Source organism: Oryzias latipes, chromosome 13, assembly GCF_002234675.1.
Source record: "Oryzias latipes chromosome 13, ASM223467v1".
NCBI lineage: Eukaryota > Metazoa > Chordata > Actinopteri > Beloniformes > Adrianichthyidae > Oryzias > Oryzias latipes.
Window position 1 is genome coordinate 21,577,255 of NC_019871.2, and position 14,261 is coordinate 21,591,515.

Consider the following 14,261-nt stretch of genomic DNA (forward strand, 5'->3'; position numbering starts at 1 on the left):
AAGATTTTAACTCCTTGTTGTGTTTATCTGAAGCCTTTCAGACATTTTCTTTTTGCTGTGTTTGGAGTCATTGTCCTAAAAACCCAAGTGAACTTCAACTCGAGATCCCAAACTGATAAAAGACTTTATTCTTACTTAAGCAAAGCAGCTCCCAAATGATCACACTACCGCCCCTGTGCTGGTGTGTTTTTTCCTGAAATGCTGTTACATTGTGACATGCAACATCTATTAAGTTAAGCGTGTGCCTCCTGTAGGTTTTTCCAACAGTCCGGGGGAATCATCAGTTTGTTTTCTGGCAAGTTTGAGTTTGTTTGTTTTTTTTTTACAGCAGTTTTTTATTTTCATCTCTTTTTATGGAGAAAATTATATAAGACTGCAGCCAAGTCTGCACACAACGTTTTAAAAGTTTCAAATGTTTTCAGATTCTTCCATTAAGAACCTCACTATAAGAAAAAAATATTCTTTTTTGCCGTTAAAATATTATAACCATTAAAAAGAAATCTGCTAAAAGAAAAGTAAAATCATAAGGGATTTTGTAAGAAACATTCACAACACGCCACACATCAGTTGAATCTTTTTAGTACATGAATCTTAAAAAAATGACACGAAATAAAAAATAAAATCTTCTCATCCCATGAGACATTCTCCCTGAATTCTCCTGAGGAGCAGACATTTGTGGCAGCCGCGGTGTCAACAAGGGCAGATGGAGCAAATTCTCTACTTTGTCTTCCTGAGAAAGAAAAAAGGGTCTAATTTGTTCAATGACAATCAAACACAGACTCTTCAGTTCCCTTCAAGTGTTGAAGCTTGTTCCAATCTGCTCTGATTTAAGTTGGCACAGGCAGTTACAGCTTGATTCGACACACAAGTGATTGGTTTAATCAGCAAACATCAAACCAAAAACGATGATGAAGGCTCAGCTTTAAAAGCTAATCCAGAGAAATATCGCATCATTGGAAGTCTCTCCGAGTCCCTTTTACGTCACGTAAACGTTTAGTTTGTGGCACTTCTTTAGTTAACCAGTTACTGTGTACCTATTTTTATCACGACTGCAAACATTCAGCATGTGAACACTGATAAAAAATCTAAAAATTAAAATAAAACTCAAAAGTTTCTGATTAAAAAAATTTGGATGAACAAGAAATGTGAAATCTGTCACTTTCCTGTTAGCGTGCAATTTTTACTCCCTTTGATGGATGAGTGAGAAAAGCAAACAACCTAATTCTGAAAATCCTCAAGCAGCACATGAAGTCAAACCAGATGACTTTTTAACTTCTACAGTTTTGGGATGGGCGTGGCTGCAACGGCGATGCTCTCGATGGAGCACTCGTCACTTCCTCTGCGGATACGGAAGAAGCCGTTCTCTCCCCAGCTGGTTCCCCAGCTGTTCTTGACGATCCAGTATTTCTCCCCAGTCTTGTGGCAGCGACCGTAGCCCACCAACAGCACAGCATGGTTGGTCAGCTCGAAGGGATTGAAGGGGTCAGCCAGGCCTGTGTGGTGGTAGATGCCCCCGGCATAGTGCATGAAGTCAGGGTAGACCTGTGGACACACGTGAAGGCTTTAAAGTCCCACTCCGATCAACTTTGATCAATTGTTAAAGCTTACTCAGTGGTCTTTGAATTATGATTATACTAGGCTTGCACAATAAATCGCATATTTACGCTCATATACGCATATCGCAAAACACAGCGAAAATTGCGATAAATGGTCACCTTAATTGTGCTAAAACAATCTTATGGCAACTTAAAGTATTTAATGAATCAAATAAATCTGTTTATGCATTTGACCAATCGGATGCACCCCTTCATGATGTTGACCAATCAGATGGAGCACATTTATGTTAGATGCTTGCTTCCTTTGTAGACGAGGGTCAATTGGAGTATAATTTAAGTTATGTTGACTCTTATTTAAATAAAATTCTTGCATTGAAATAGAAATTATTATTTTTGGTTGTTTTGCTATTTGTTTATGTATCGCAAGTTATACCGTCATCACAATGTTGATCTACAATATCACAAATCACGAGTTTTCCTCATTTCGTGCAGCCCTAGATTGAGTACTCGACTCTGATTGGCTGCATGATTAAAAAGTGATAATCGACAGTAATAATGCACACCTAAAAAAGAAGTTCTCTTCACGCATTTTAAATGTTCTATATCATTGTGCTGGTCTAAACGCCAGTTGGTAACCAAAGCAGCAGAAACATCAGAATGGAGCTGAGCAGGGAGCTTGTGGGTCGACAACTGTAGCACCCACTCCTAGGAGCTTTTTGTAAATGACTGCCCCTGATTCACAAAGATTTGGGTAAAGAATAACTAAGAAATATAATTTTTAAGCTTAATTTTCTTTATCCATGTCCTCCATCATGAGAAAAATGCCAACATGTAAAAACACCAAAAACACTAATTTCACTGAAGTTGGTTCTTTTAATGGCACTTTGCTATGTGAAGCTGAAAATAAAAACAACTAATGGAGTTGTGAGAATGATAAACAAACCTCAAAGGCGACTGCCATGGGCCCATGGTGGACCAGCTCCTTCATCATGGCCATCTCACTGCAGCCGCCATAAAACCCACCCACGTACTTGTACTCGGCTGTGTACGCGCGCCCACAGTTTTGAGGAACACCGCACGGAGAATCTTTGGCAATATATGGAAAGCACGACTCCTCCACAATCCCAAAATCCTGAGAATACTTCCCTATCAGGTATGGGAACCCTCCATCACAACCTGGGAAATACAAAACAAGAAAAAATATTTTTATAGGCTGTCCTGACTTTCTTTTTCAGGTAAACGATTGAAAATTTGAGACAGAACTGCTTCATGAAAACACATCGTAATAATGAAGTATAAGACAAACAACATTGCAGACTGTTGTTAACGACAACAAAAGATTCAGACTTTAGGGATGAAAATGATCTGAAATCGAGAGTTTACCTTGAGAGTATTCAGAGCAGGACACCACTTGCTGAGGACTGAAAACAGGAGTCTGGCTGTTGTTTGTCAGGACTCGAACACGCGCCTCCAGCATTCCCATGGTGGCAAAGGAGTAGCAGCTGCCGCATGCCGCTGAAACAGAAAATCAGTCGTTTGCTGTGAGAAACAAAAACAAGAGCGCAGAAACAAAAAGAAAGAAAAAGCACAGGTCATGAAGTTATAAATCAGATAGAATTCTTAAAAACACTGCACCTAAAGAAAAGACTTTTTACAGTCTGTGAAAAGAAGATTATAGACATCTGTGCTTTGGCCCAAAGAACTCTCTGGTAAGATGTTAAAACTACAAAATAATGCAACAAAGAACAGATTCTTGAAATTTTACAGTAACATTTGCTACTCATCTGGGGAAATGGGAGGCCCTACAGGACTGCAGTGGGTTAAAAAGAAAATTTTGTCTAACTTTAGAAATTTAAATTCATGCGAAGATTAAAAAAAAAAAAAAAAATTAGCTAAAGATGCAAGATGAACCAATCCCAATTTATTCATCCATCCATCTTCAGAACCCGCTGAATCCCTTTTGGGGTCATGGGGTTGGGGAGCCAACCGAAACAGGTCGCTTTTCTGATGCACAGGTCTGATGCAGGGCCCCACACACACACATTTACACCTTGGTACAATTTAGGGATCTATAAAGCATGTTTTTGGACTGTGGGAGAAACCCCACACATGAACGAGAAGAGCATGCAAGCACCACACAAAAAGATCCCAGCCGGGTTTTAAACCAGGGCCTTCTCCCTAAGGGGTGAAAGCTCTAACCACAACGCCATCGTGCAGCCCCCAATCCCAATCTTCATCAGATTTTTCACTGACAGGTAAAAGTCAGTCCACCATTTTTTTTCTGTGATGGACTGGTGATCTGTCCAGGGTCTACCCCGCCACCACTCAAAAGTGGCTGGGACAGGCTCCAGCAACTCCACGACCTCAAAAGGGATTAAGCTGGTTTGGAAAATGGATGGATGGATGGAGTTTAACCAGGGACTTAAATCAAAGTGTCAGTAAAGAGTATGTCAGTAAAGCTATGGCGCACTTTCAATAAGGAAGATCTACTTCATTTCCAGGTAAGCTGGGCTGCTGATTACTTCACTCAACATGTCACTCATCATTTAAGTCTTCACTCTGAACCAATAGCTTAAGTGCCCACTTCCTTCCCAGCCAATCACAATTAAATTTTGGCCTCTAAATTCATGGATTTTTGTTTATCAGCATTCCCGGCCCTCCCTGTTCTCCACGTTGTTAGGGACTGGCCTCAACCACCATCATCGTCGACGCTCTGGGGGTCGTTCACCTATGGTCCTAGCATCCCAGGCATCCAAGACATCAGTGGACGCTGAGCCTAACCACCAAAGACTATGGACTTATTTCACACATGGTTTCCTTTTCACTAATGCATCTTTCAAATCACATTCACCAAGGTCACTCCTTATTTAAATGAAACTTTGTCTATCTTTTAAACGTCATAATACAGTGGGGATGGCTTTAGTTCCCTGGGTTGATGAAACTTCTGCCATTCTGTTGGTTGAGGGCTCAAAGCCCATGATTGACAGTCATTGTGCCTTTGGGCACTTAACGCCCAAAATACTTTGCAGTTTATAAAAACCTTAGATTGTCGCCTTAAATAGAAGGCTCCATTAAAGGATGGAAGGATTAAAAGACTGAAAGTTAAAATCTATTTCTTGATTTTTTAGCTTTTTGACACCTGAAGCTGGTTTTAAAAAAATCCTGGGAAAAAAAATGGATGATGCTAGCTAAATATTGAAAGAGTTATATGAAAAAAAGTTATAGCAATGCTTGTTATTAAACACATAAAGAACAAAGTTTAGACTACTATACATATTCAAAATGATTAAAAATGTCTGATCACTGTAATGTGGTTCTGCTTTAGCATTATGGGTCCTAATTATTTTCCATTTCTGAATCTTTTTGAAATAAAATGGGGGCTCTGGTTCAGCTCAACTGTATAAAAATGAGCATTATCTTTTGTGGGACCAACAACACGGTTTTACCGTTTCTTCAGACTCACCAACCTTTGTAAACAGCAAAACAACCTGAAAAATCGGCTTGATTCATAACACTGAAGCAACAAAAAAGGTTCCAAATCCCTGCAAAGTGGCTTAGAGAGCTTCTATAGAAAGTCTAATGCTCTCTCCAGATCCTTCAACCATCCAGCAGCCCTGCCAGACACTCCAAATACATTATCTCCCTTTCTGCACATGCCAGGCTGTTCACAAACACACAGGTGACCAATCATGCCAAGTAGGAAAGAGTGCTTCTCGGTGTCAAGCCTTTGAGTTTCTTAAATGCCAAGCAGCAGTTCTGCTCTGATCTTACAACACCTCAACAAAGAGCTGGCATCTTTGGTAACTAAAGGAGGCTCAGGTTTTACACAGCTCCATAAAACGGCGTCCACAGTTGGTACAAAAACGTCATTTAGGATCACCTTGGTTTCTCACAGGACTAACAAAGTTCACACCACCAACGTTTCTCCAGTCCCAGCTCTCAGGCAGAGCTGCAGCCACCTTGGCCAAGTCGGCAGTCACAGGTGCAGGGCGGACACGCCTGCAAAAAAGAAAAAAAGAAAAAGCATCCTATAAAAACCAGGCAGTGTCCTTCATCGACACTCACCTGGAGCCATCATAACCTTCAGCTTCAGGGTTTTTGAAGCATGAAGAGCTCTAAATTTGAGATTTCTAAAATCTATAGAAATACAAATTGTTAGCGAAATATCAAAAACACATTTTTAGATTCTAGAGATACAATGATCCACTTTCCCATGATTCAGTTCAAGTTTAAGGTCACAATTATGTTTCAGTTCGAGATGATTTGTGTAATACAAATCTGATTTTTTTTATTTGCCAAAAATTCTTACCCCTTTGGCAAAATTTCTTTAATTAGGCAAACAGAAATTTGCCAATAGGGTCATGAAAAGTGTCTTACCAAGAATTCTAATTTTAAGAAAAACATTCTAGTCACTAAAAAAATGTTTTCTCAAACTGAAATTGTTGTGCTATTCTGAAACTGCCTTGATAAGATTTTTTTTTTTAGCGAGAAAGAAAACAAGACCATTCATGTTCTTCCAAGTCTTTTTACGTTCTTAAGATTCCGTTTTCTTGGCTTAAGCTAAGCCTAGTGTGATGTAATAGGACAATAAATAAAATTATTCTAAAATTTAAAATAATTGTTTGACACTTTCAATGTTGACATACTGGTATGCAGTAAGGATGCAACCATTCCCTTTTCCCCACTCTATTCAGATTTTTCAGGTTTAAACTGAGAATTGTGGCAACCCTATTAGTTTTAAATAAAAATGTGTGGTGAGAGTTAAAAAAATAAATAAAATGAAACATAATATGAAGTAGAATATCCAGGGAAAATGTTTTGCTTTCATATGACAGGGCTGGTTGCACATCTGCTTTAGGTTGCAGAAACAACAGCTTTGTCTTTAGTATGGTTATATTACTCACACAGGGACTCGAGAGGCGGGCCCCCCCGCTCTGTAGTGCAGCTCCTGTAAAGTGTACATCTCGTGCTCGGGGTGGGGCGCAGCCCTCCAGGACTTTTGCACAGAGTTGATTAAATGGATAAAGTCCTGGTTGTGTTTGTACGGCTTCTGGAGCAACCTGGTGGAGGACAAACAATGCAACCGGTGAGGCTCTTTAATGCAAAAAGGCACCCCAAAAAAAGCTGAAAAAACAGATTGATTAGGTCACACAAACCTTTTTTTTTGCCATAGATGGAGTAAAACTGCAACAGCAGTTCTTATCAACCTTCTTCCCCACTACTTTACCTTCTAATAAGCTTGTCTCATAAGAGATACACACAGGAATATGTAGCTTGTGTACACCATTGCATCACCTTCCCTGTCCTTTTCAATCAAAAGGAAACTTGCTGGTGGGATAAAAGTTGCTTCGAGTCCAAATTATCCAGTGGTGTTGAATGATTTTGGTGACTTACATATTTAACAGACATAAATATAAAGATTTCGTTTCTTCTTGTGGACCTTTCTTGACCTTTCTGAATCAAAGCGGTTCCAGTTCCAAACTTGGAACCAGTTTTCTTCGTTTTAACCACAAAAAGCGCCTGATCTGGACCATGAAAACAGCAGCCGCCTTGCTGGTCCAGATCAAAGAAAAACTTCCATCAGGGGGCTGGGACCGAGGATTGAAGGGGCAGCACAAACTGTAATTAGCATCATGTTTTCAGAAAAATGGTGCTGGTGTAACCTCTACGCTGCAGAGGAACTCCTTGTGCAGCTCTTTCAACGATTGACTTTTTAACATTTAAACTTTCCTGTATTTCTGTGTCTACATTTACATGTTCGGCTGAGCGGTTCTAAGGTCAACAGGTCACTTGTCTTTTCAGTCTGTCATGAAATAATGTGCAAACACAGAAGGTGGCTTATGATGAGTAAAGAAAAGGAAAGGGCCTGTTGTGAAAGATTCATTTCAGGTTTAAACTTTATCGCATTAAATGGAGAAAAATGACCCAAAAAAAACACAGATTTCCAAAAGCTAAAGAAAAAGCAACCAAAAAAAACATTTTAAAATAATTTCAGACTTTGTTTTGTTTTTGTTGTTTACTTTAAGAATTTTCCCCTCAGCTTGTGTGTGATTTCTGTGCCCAGTGAGGAGTCTCTCTTCTCCTGTTTGGGACTTTTTCTCTCAGTCCATCAGCAAAATGCTTCCAGTTCGGGGAAATTCTCAAGTTGTCAGGCGTGCACTCTTCTTTTGATGCCTTTTAAATGAGGTTTCGCTCCAGGGACAGACGGAGCTGTGGCAAAATGTTCAGATTCTGCCTTTTGAGTCAGTCCGTTGTGTTTTTTGAGGTCTGTTTCAGATCCTTATCCAAAAGCAAAAGGCCAAAGCTTGCCGAAGCCTCCACTACAGAGACATCCAAATTTGATTAAAGGGTTTCACAGTCATGTGATGTTTTACAACAAAACCTATGGGAAAAAATGGGAAAAACAAAGAAATATCTTCAATTTACGATGCTTCTGAGTGTTTTAAAAGCTCTTCCAATAACGGCCACTATTCTGTGGACAGATAAGCTTGAAAGCTGAGGCAGCGTGAAGGCTGTGCTAAGCCACAGCTTCTGGTAAAAAGAGCCTGGAGTTGAGTCATTATGTTTGATTGAACTGTGGAATCACAGCAGGACAGACAGGGAGCTGCAGTGTTTAGACACATCTCATTTCTGATGTTGTTTCAGAGTTTTCATGCAAAACCTAAGTCATGATTTTGGATTTTGGAAAGAAAAATGGAACCTAAACTTTTGAAAACCCCTCAGATAACAGCTTTTGTGCAAAAACACATGGTAGTACAGTTCAGTTGTCACAATGTAAAAATTAAGCTCTGTGTATTTTTCTTCAACCTAAAGAAATTTAGTATAAACTATGAGTTAAACTAATAAACTATTTACAAAAATAAATCAGATTCAGATTTTAAAAATTAAAACTTCTTGAATGCACACCTTTTAATCATTCACGATTTTTCAAACAACAAAACAAATTTTACGATCTCTGAATCTAAGAAGAAATTGATTTCCTCTCACTGAACACCAGGGGGCATTGTTTATAATTCAGATCAGGGGTGGGCAGACTACAGCTGGCAGGCTGGATCCGGCCCGCCTCCCTGTTTGGTCCGGCCAACTGAGCAATATCAGAGACCCTTATTTTTTTTTAAATCTGGCCACACGATCAAGACCCGCATAGAACATGACATTTTATTCCACCCTTCTGCAGTCTGTGCTCCAACCTGAAACCCTGGAAAATCCCTGTCAAATAGAACAAAAGACAGTCTTCCCTTTCTACGTTGCAGTTCATTTTTCCCGGTTTAGCTCATTCTTTTAGAGCAATTATGCTGCTTTTTTTAAACAGCGCACCCTCTTCTGTGTCCTGATTGGCTGGAGACCTTGTCAATTAATCTACGCCGTGCCTTGTCGCTTGTTCAGAAACGCGGAGCTCTTCAAATCCACAGAAATCTGTGAACGATCAGATCTTTGTTTTCATTCTAAGATCCTGGACCTAATTTCTATAAAGGGTTGAGAATTTAAACAAGAGAGAAAGGATGAAAATGTTCATGTCTGTGTGAGAAAAGTGAAGAAAGTGTGCAGTGAGGAGTTTTGCTGCCATAAACGTAATCAGACTCCGTGGATTTCACCGATCACGTGTTATTTTTAGAACATAACTCCTGCAATAAACGAGGGAACTCTATACTGGTGAAAAGGTAATGCAGATATATGCATAGCTGCAGCGGAAGACATAGAAATTTGCTTTTTTCATTATTACTGGATAAGAAACAAACGTGCAAGACACAGCTGCTCAGTTTTAGTGCAAACTGTGAGACGTTTGAGGGGCTACAGCCCTCCAATCCTCAGCGGGACGAAGACGGGAGAGGATCAACTATTTATTGGTTTTCTTTTTAATGTATCAGTATATTTTTAACTGACTTTTGGTCTTTGAAAATCACAAAGAGAGTTATTTGCTCATTTTTTATTTCATAAATAGTGTTATTTATTTTATTAAAAGGATCATGAATTAATTAAACTTTATCATAGAGCTTTACAATAAAAGAAAGACAAAAGAAGTTTAAAGTTTTAAAGAAAAAGAGTTGTTGTAGCCCTCACAGGAAAACGTTTGGGGACTCCGCTCTAGCATCCATGTGGTGTTGGAAGATTTGTTGTTTTTCATTCTTACAGTCATTCAAACATCACATGAACGCAGCATTTCTCCAACTTTTACACGAGGTACATCAACCCATTGGTGCACTTGGCTCTAAAATGAGAACAAAAGGTTTAACCTAAAAACTCTAAAATGTTCTGTTTTAAAATATAAATTTTCAATCCAAATTCCATGTTATTTCTTTCTCACTCCACGAATTTGCTGCTGGTCCGGCCCTTCTATCCAATTTTCGAACCCGTATGTGGCCCACGAGTCAAAATAGTTGCCCACCCCTGATTTAGATAATAGAGTTTTAAATTGAAAACAGCACACCCTCTCTGACCAATCAGGGTCTTTGATGTCATGAAAGATCCAAAATGGGAGCCATTGTCAACAAATGTCTTTGAAATGATGTCGGTCTTCCATTTTAGTTAAGACCTTTCTAAAATACAGTTTTTCAACTACAGTTAATGTCCTTTTATCATTCTTTTCAGCCTTTCCAGTGAGTGTACAAGTGTCTTTTAAATATATTAGGCTAGGCCTTCAAACAAAACAAAACTTGTGTTGCTCTCAATCACTTTAAAGTACTTCAACACTTCCAACATTTTCAAAAAGGTGAAAGATCTGTGTGAGATGTTTTATTTTTAAGGAATGTTGATCCTTTAATGACATTTTTTGGGATCTTTTTACAAACAGTTTTACCGTTAAAAAAAAAATACTATGTTCCTAAGTTTCAAACAAACTTGAAACCACATGCATCCTGTAAGATGATCTGAGTAAAGTCAACTCGACAGCTGTGTGTCGATAATATACACCTTTGAATTCATCTTTGAATTGGTTTCATGGCTGAGGTGTAGTAAGTGACTCAAAACACTAAAGGAGCATCTGCTGATGTCCTCACGTTTTAGTTCTGAGTGTTCATTTTATGTTGTTTTATACCTGATGTTCGGGACGGGCTTGTAGTCTGTCCGGAGCGGCACTGACTTCACCTTCTTCCCAACAAAACAGCCCCAGTTGTTGCCCAGGACGTCATGCACCCACCCAGGCAGGGTCTGGTCACAGTAGCTGGTCACTTCAGAGCCTTTCTGGGAGTACTGAAGGCGTGAGGACACAAACCGATGAAAGCTTTTATCAACTATGTTATCCTTATCTTAAACATTTAGCTGGACTAAGATAGTTCCAGGTAAAAAAAAAAAAACTAGTGGCAAAAGAGGAATTTTCTGAGACATCAAAGGATATGTCTTTAAAGATCAATCAATCAAACATTATTCATAAAGCACTTTTTATATAAAAGTATAACAAAGTGTTTTACATTAAAACAAAACAAAATAAATGATATAAAAACAAGCATGAAAATTAAAGTAACCAAGCACAAAATTTAAAAATAGGGCCCCCCTCCCCGTACCAACACACAAACCCCCCAACTTCTTTCACAACTCCCACCCTCCTCCTCTCACCCCCCAAATGAGGAAATGATAGCAGACATGCATAAACCATAAAGCAGACTGTAAAATGAATGTCTGTGACACTTCCTACTACACAGTGTCATGTGAGCGATGGAGTAAAAAACACATGACCCCCAGATGAACAAAGGCCTCGCAGCTTCAGAGCGGTGGCTTGATTCACAGATAAAAGACAGGAAACTGACAAATTGTGACACGTTCCTTCCACTTTGGGTTTAAGAAAAAGATCTCCCTCCTCTCTGACTAAGTCGAAGATGTAGATTTGCCAACAAAGGAGTGGATTTTTACCTTGAAGAAGCCAAACCACTTGTAGCCTCCGATGACCACCTCAAAACCCTGGTTGTAGATGAGGGTGAAGAAGCCGGTGTTCCCCAGCTCGTCTGTGGCTACAGACAGTTTCTCCAGGGTCACAGTCACCGAGCGCTCACCTGTAGCTGAGGCAACATGTCCAAAAACAACCAACACCTTATTACACTTTTGTCTCATTTTAAGGAAGATTTTACAATTTACTAGATGAATTCATTGGCAAGATATTGTATATTTCTGAGAGGCCCTTATCATTGGACTGTATTTTGAACAGCTCTTTCCTACTTTTGTCATTTGATTACCTTCAGCAGAGCAGTTGATGGTCTGGTCGTGTCCCCCCTTGGAGACCTGGAACACCCAGGTCCCCAGCAGGTCCTCATAGGTGCAGTTGGCTGGTGTGTCACCCCAGGCCCCCACAATCAAAAAAAGGAACACACATACTCCACCGAGCTTCATCTTTTTTACCAAAGTTAATGTGTGTCCGTCAAACAACCCAAAACTCTGGAAAAGTCCCTCTAACTGAAAGCTTCAGCTTCTCCTTCACTGCAGCTCGTTTCCTGGCAGCTTTTAAAACTGACAGCACTCTGTTGAACTTATCTCAGCAAGATAAGTTACTCAATGCCCCCTGAAGACTGAGCATGCGCAAGATTTGAAGCCTGAATAATAAATTAGCAAACAGGAATAGTAGACGCCCGAACGTGTATTGTAATGGTAACATACAAATATAAGTTTACAGTGAAATGAATTGAAACTTTAACCTTGCAGCGAGTTGTTCATCCAGCCTTGTCATAAAACTTAAACGAACCGGGAAAAGAGCGGCGCTAACAATCTTAACCATCAGTGTTCTTTGTTGATCCGTATTTACTTTCGTTTTACTTGTCATGTGACCCATCACCATGTGAGCATGCGCAGGGGGAGTTCCTCTTGTACAAGGTGTTTACTCTCAGGACTGTTACAAAATAATTCAATCAAAGATTACACCGGAATCATCATGAAAATAGAATTTGTTTCTTTTTTAAGTTAATGTATTTTATTTCAAACGTATTAAATAGTTAAAATTAAAATAAATCCCAAAAGTCAAACATCTTTCTAAAGTTATTAAAATGCTTGAAAGCAACTTCGAGACCTTAAGTCTGCCCTATGTGTAGTTAATAATAATAAAAATATTCAGAAATATACATATTAAATTAAGCATACAATTAGAACATCAACATTAAAATAAAATGGCTCATTTTGTTATTGAACCACCTTCACTATGCGTCACCTTCATTGACTGAATTGAAGTGAGTGAGTGTGACGTCATCCATGGAAAATGACTTACTTTCGGCTCCATGAATGAAGTCACTTGATCGCCCTATGTTTGTGATACACGTGCCGCCATGTTGGAGCCACACATTGTCAGCAAGCAGTGATTGATCTGAGGAGTCCGTCTAAGTCTGTCTTTCCATGGCAGCCACTTTTGCCAATCAGGAGTGAGCTTGTTGGAAATCCACACCTCTACCACTGAAAGCAGGTTCAGGAGAATCTGTTAATCAAACATTTCAAAACTTGGACCTGAGACCACCTACTTTTATTGAGGTATCTGATTGGCCAATTTATAACCTGAATAACTTGCACTCAAGAAAAAAATACGATAAAAAAAGGTAGGGGGATTAGCAAGAAACTTGAAAAAAAAGGTAGCAAAGAAAAAATGATTGCTTTGACAAATGGAATGACTGAGTAATAGCTGTTTGTTTCTCTACAGAAATCTATGGGATTTTGGCTTCTTGGAACCAGCAGGTACTTCCTGTTTGAAACGTAGGGAAGGAAGGGCAACCCCTAAGCACCCCACCCCTGGGTATGTGATAACTGGACTTTCCAGTTCTCATATGCAGTCATACACAGTGCTTGCAAATTATTATTGGACCATCCTCAAGCAAAGTATCTACAAGGATTGGAGGCAGTTCACATCCAAACAGTTGCCCTGGGAACTATTCTGATATCCTGCAAAAGAATTCAAGCAGAAAGTCTCCACAAACTCAAGTTCAGTGGATGCAAGGATTATGAAGGCGGGCTATGTTCAAATGTAACTTGACTGAATAAGATGTTTTTGATTGGAATAGCTTTTTGATTCAGTAAATATGACCTCTTAATGCAGCAAATGATAATTTTCAGTTCTTTAGAATGTAAGGTACAGCACTTTTAGATACCAGTCCCCAATTTCGAGGTTTTGGTATGGTCACCTTTTTTTAATATTTCAAGTTTTTTAGCCAGCAGTAGTTTTAGTCTTCTTTTAAGTTTATGATACTTGGTTAATTTATCATTTTTATACTTTTACGTCATTGTTTTTATACTTTTTGTCATTGTTGTTATACTTGTATGAATGTTTTTTTTTTTTATCTTGACTTTTGTTTGTTTTGTGTTTATTGTGGTGAATAGACCTTGAGTCTGTAATAAAGCTTCTTCTTCTTCTTTAGAATCGATCAAATGTTGTGGCATTGTGTGTAATAATGTACAACAGTGCATTTGAAGGTTTTTATATTTGAGAAAAAAAAATACTGTTCTCTTCAGGAGGTTTCGTCCAATAAAATTTAGTATATACTCTAACGGTTAGTGACTTGAAAATGATGCTGACGTTCATTAGCATTGAGTGTTTAGAAAAAAATCATAGAAATATAGTATTTTCATTATAATTTGAAACGTGCTGGACAGCCACCTGATAATCAGTATGTTGGGCAATAATTCCATAAATTCCTCAGTATGAGTGTTGTATTATAAATATTGACTAATTTCTGTGAATGCAGCAGATTTGTGTTTAGTCCTGACTTGGGTGTTCAGTGGAAAAATGCAGAAACAAAATCT

The 14,261-nt window shown here is 38.9% G+C and overlaps 1 protein-coding gene across 1 annotated transcript; it reads right to left on the reverse strand.

The window, feature by feature from the left end:
* Positions 1–314: 314 nt before the first annotated feature.
* On the reverse strand, positions 315–12,247 carry ctsc (cathepsin C). Its single transcript, XM_004075747.4, has 8 exons — positions 11,723–12,247; positions 11,403–11,548; positions 10,591–10,745; positions 6,461–6,616; positions 5,437–5,555; positions 2,940–3,071; positions 2,500–2,732; positions 315–1,542 (listed from the first exon to the last, which is right to left on the reverse strand). Exons 1-8 carry the CDS (start codon positions 11,874–11,876, stop codon positions 1,276–1,278), a joined length of 1,362 nt encoding a protein of 453 aa, XP_004075795.1. The 5' UTR covers positions 11,877–12,247; the 3' UTR covers positions 315–1,275.
* Positions 12,248–14,261: the final 2,014 nt, after the last annotated feature.

Excerpts from the sequence above, each read along its gene's own strand:
- ctsc (XM_004075747.4), bottom strand. The coding sequence starts at position 11,876 with ATGAAGCTCGGTGGAGTATGTGTGTTCCTTTTTTTGATTGTGGGGGCC. Across the intron at positions 11,549-11,722 it reads CATCAACTGCTCTGCTGAAG|CTACAGGTGAGCGCTCGGTG; the intron begins GTAATCAAATGA and ends ATGTTGCCTCAG. Across the intron at positions 10,746-11,402 it reads AGTGGTTTGGCTTCTTCAAG|TACTCCCAGAAAGGCTCTGA; the intron begins GTAAAAATCCAC and ends TCACGCCTTCAG.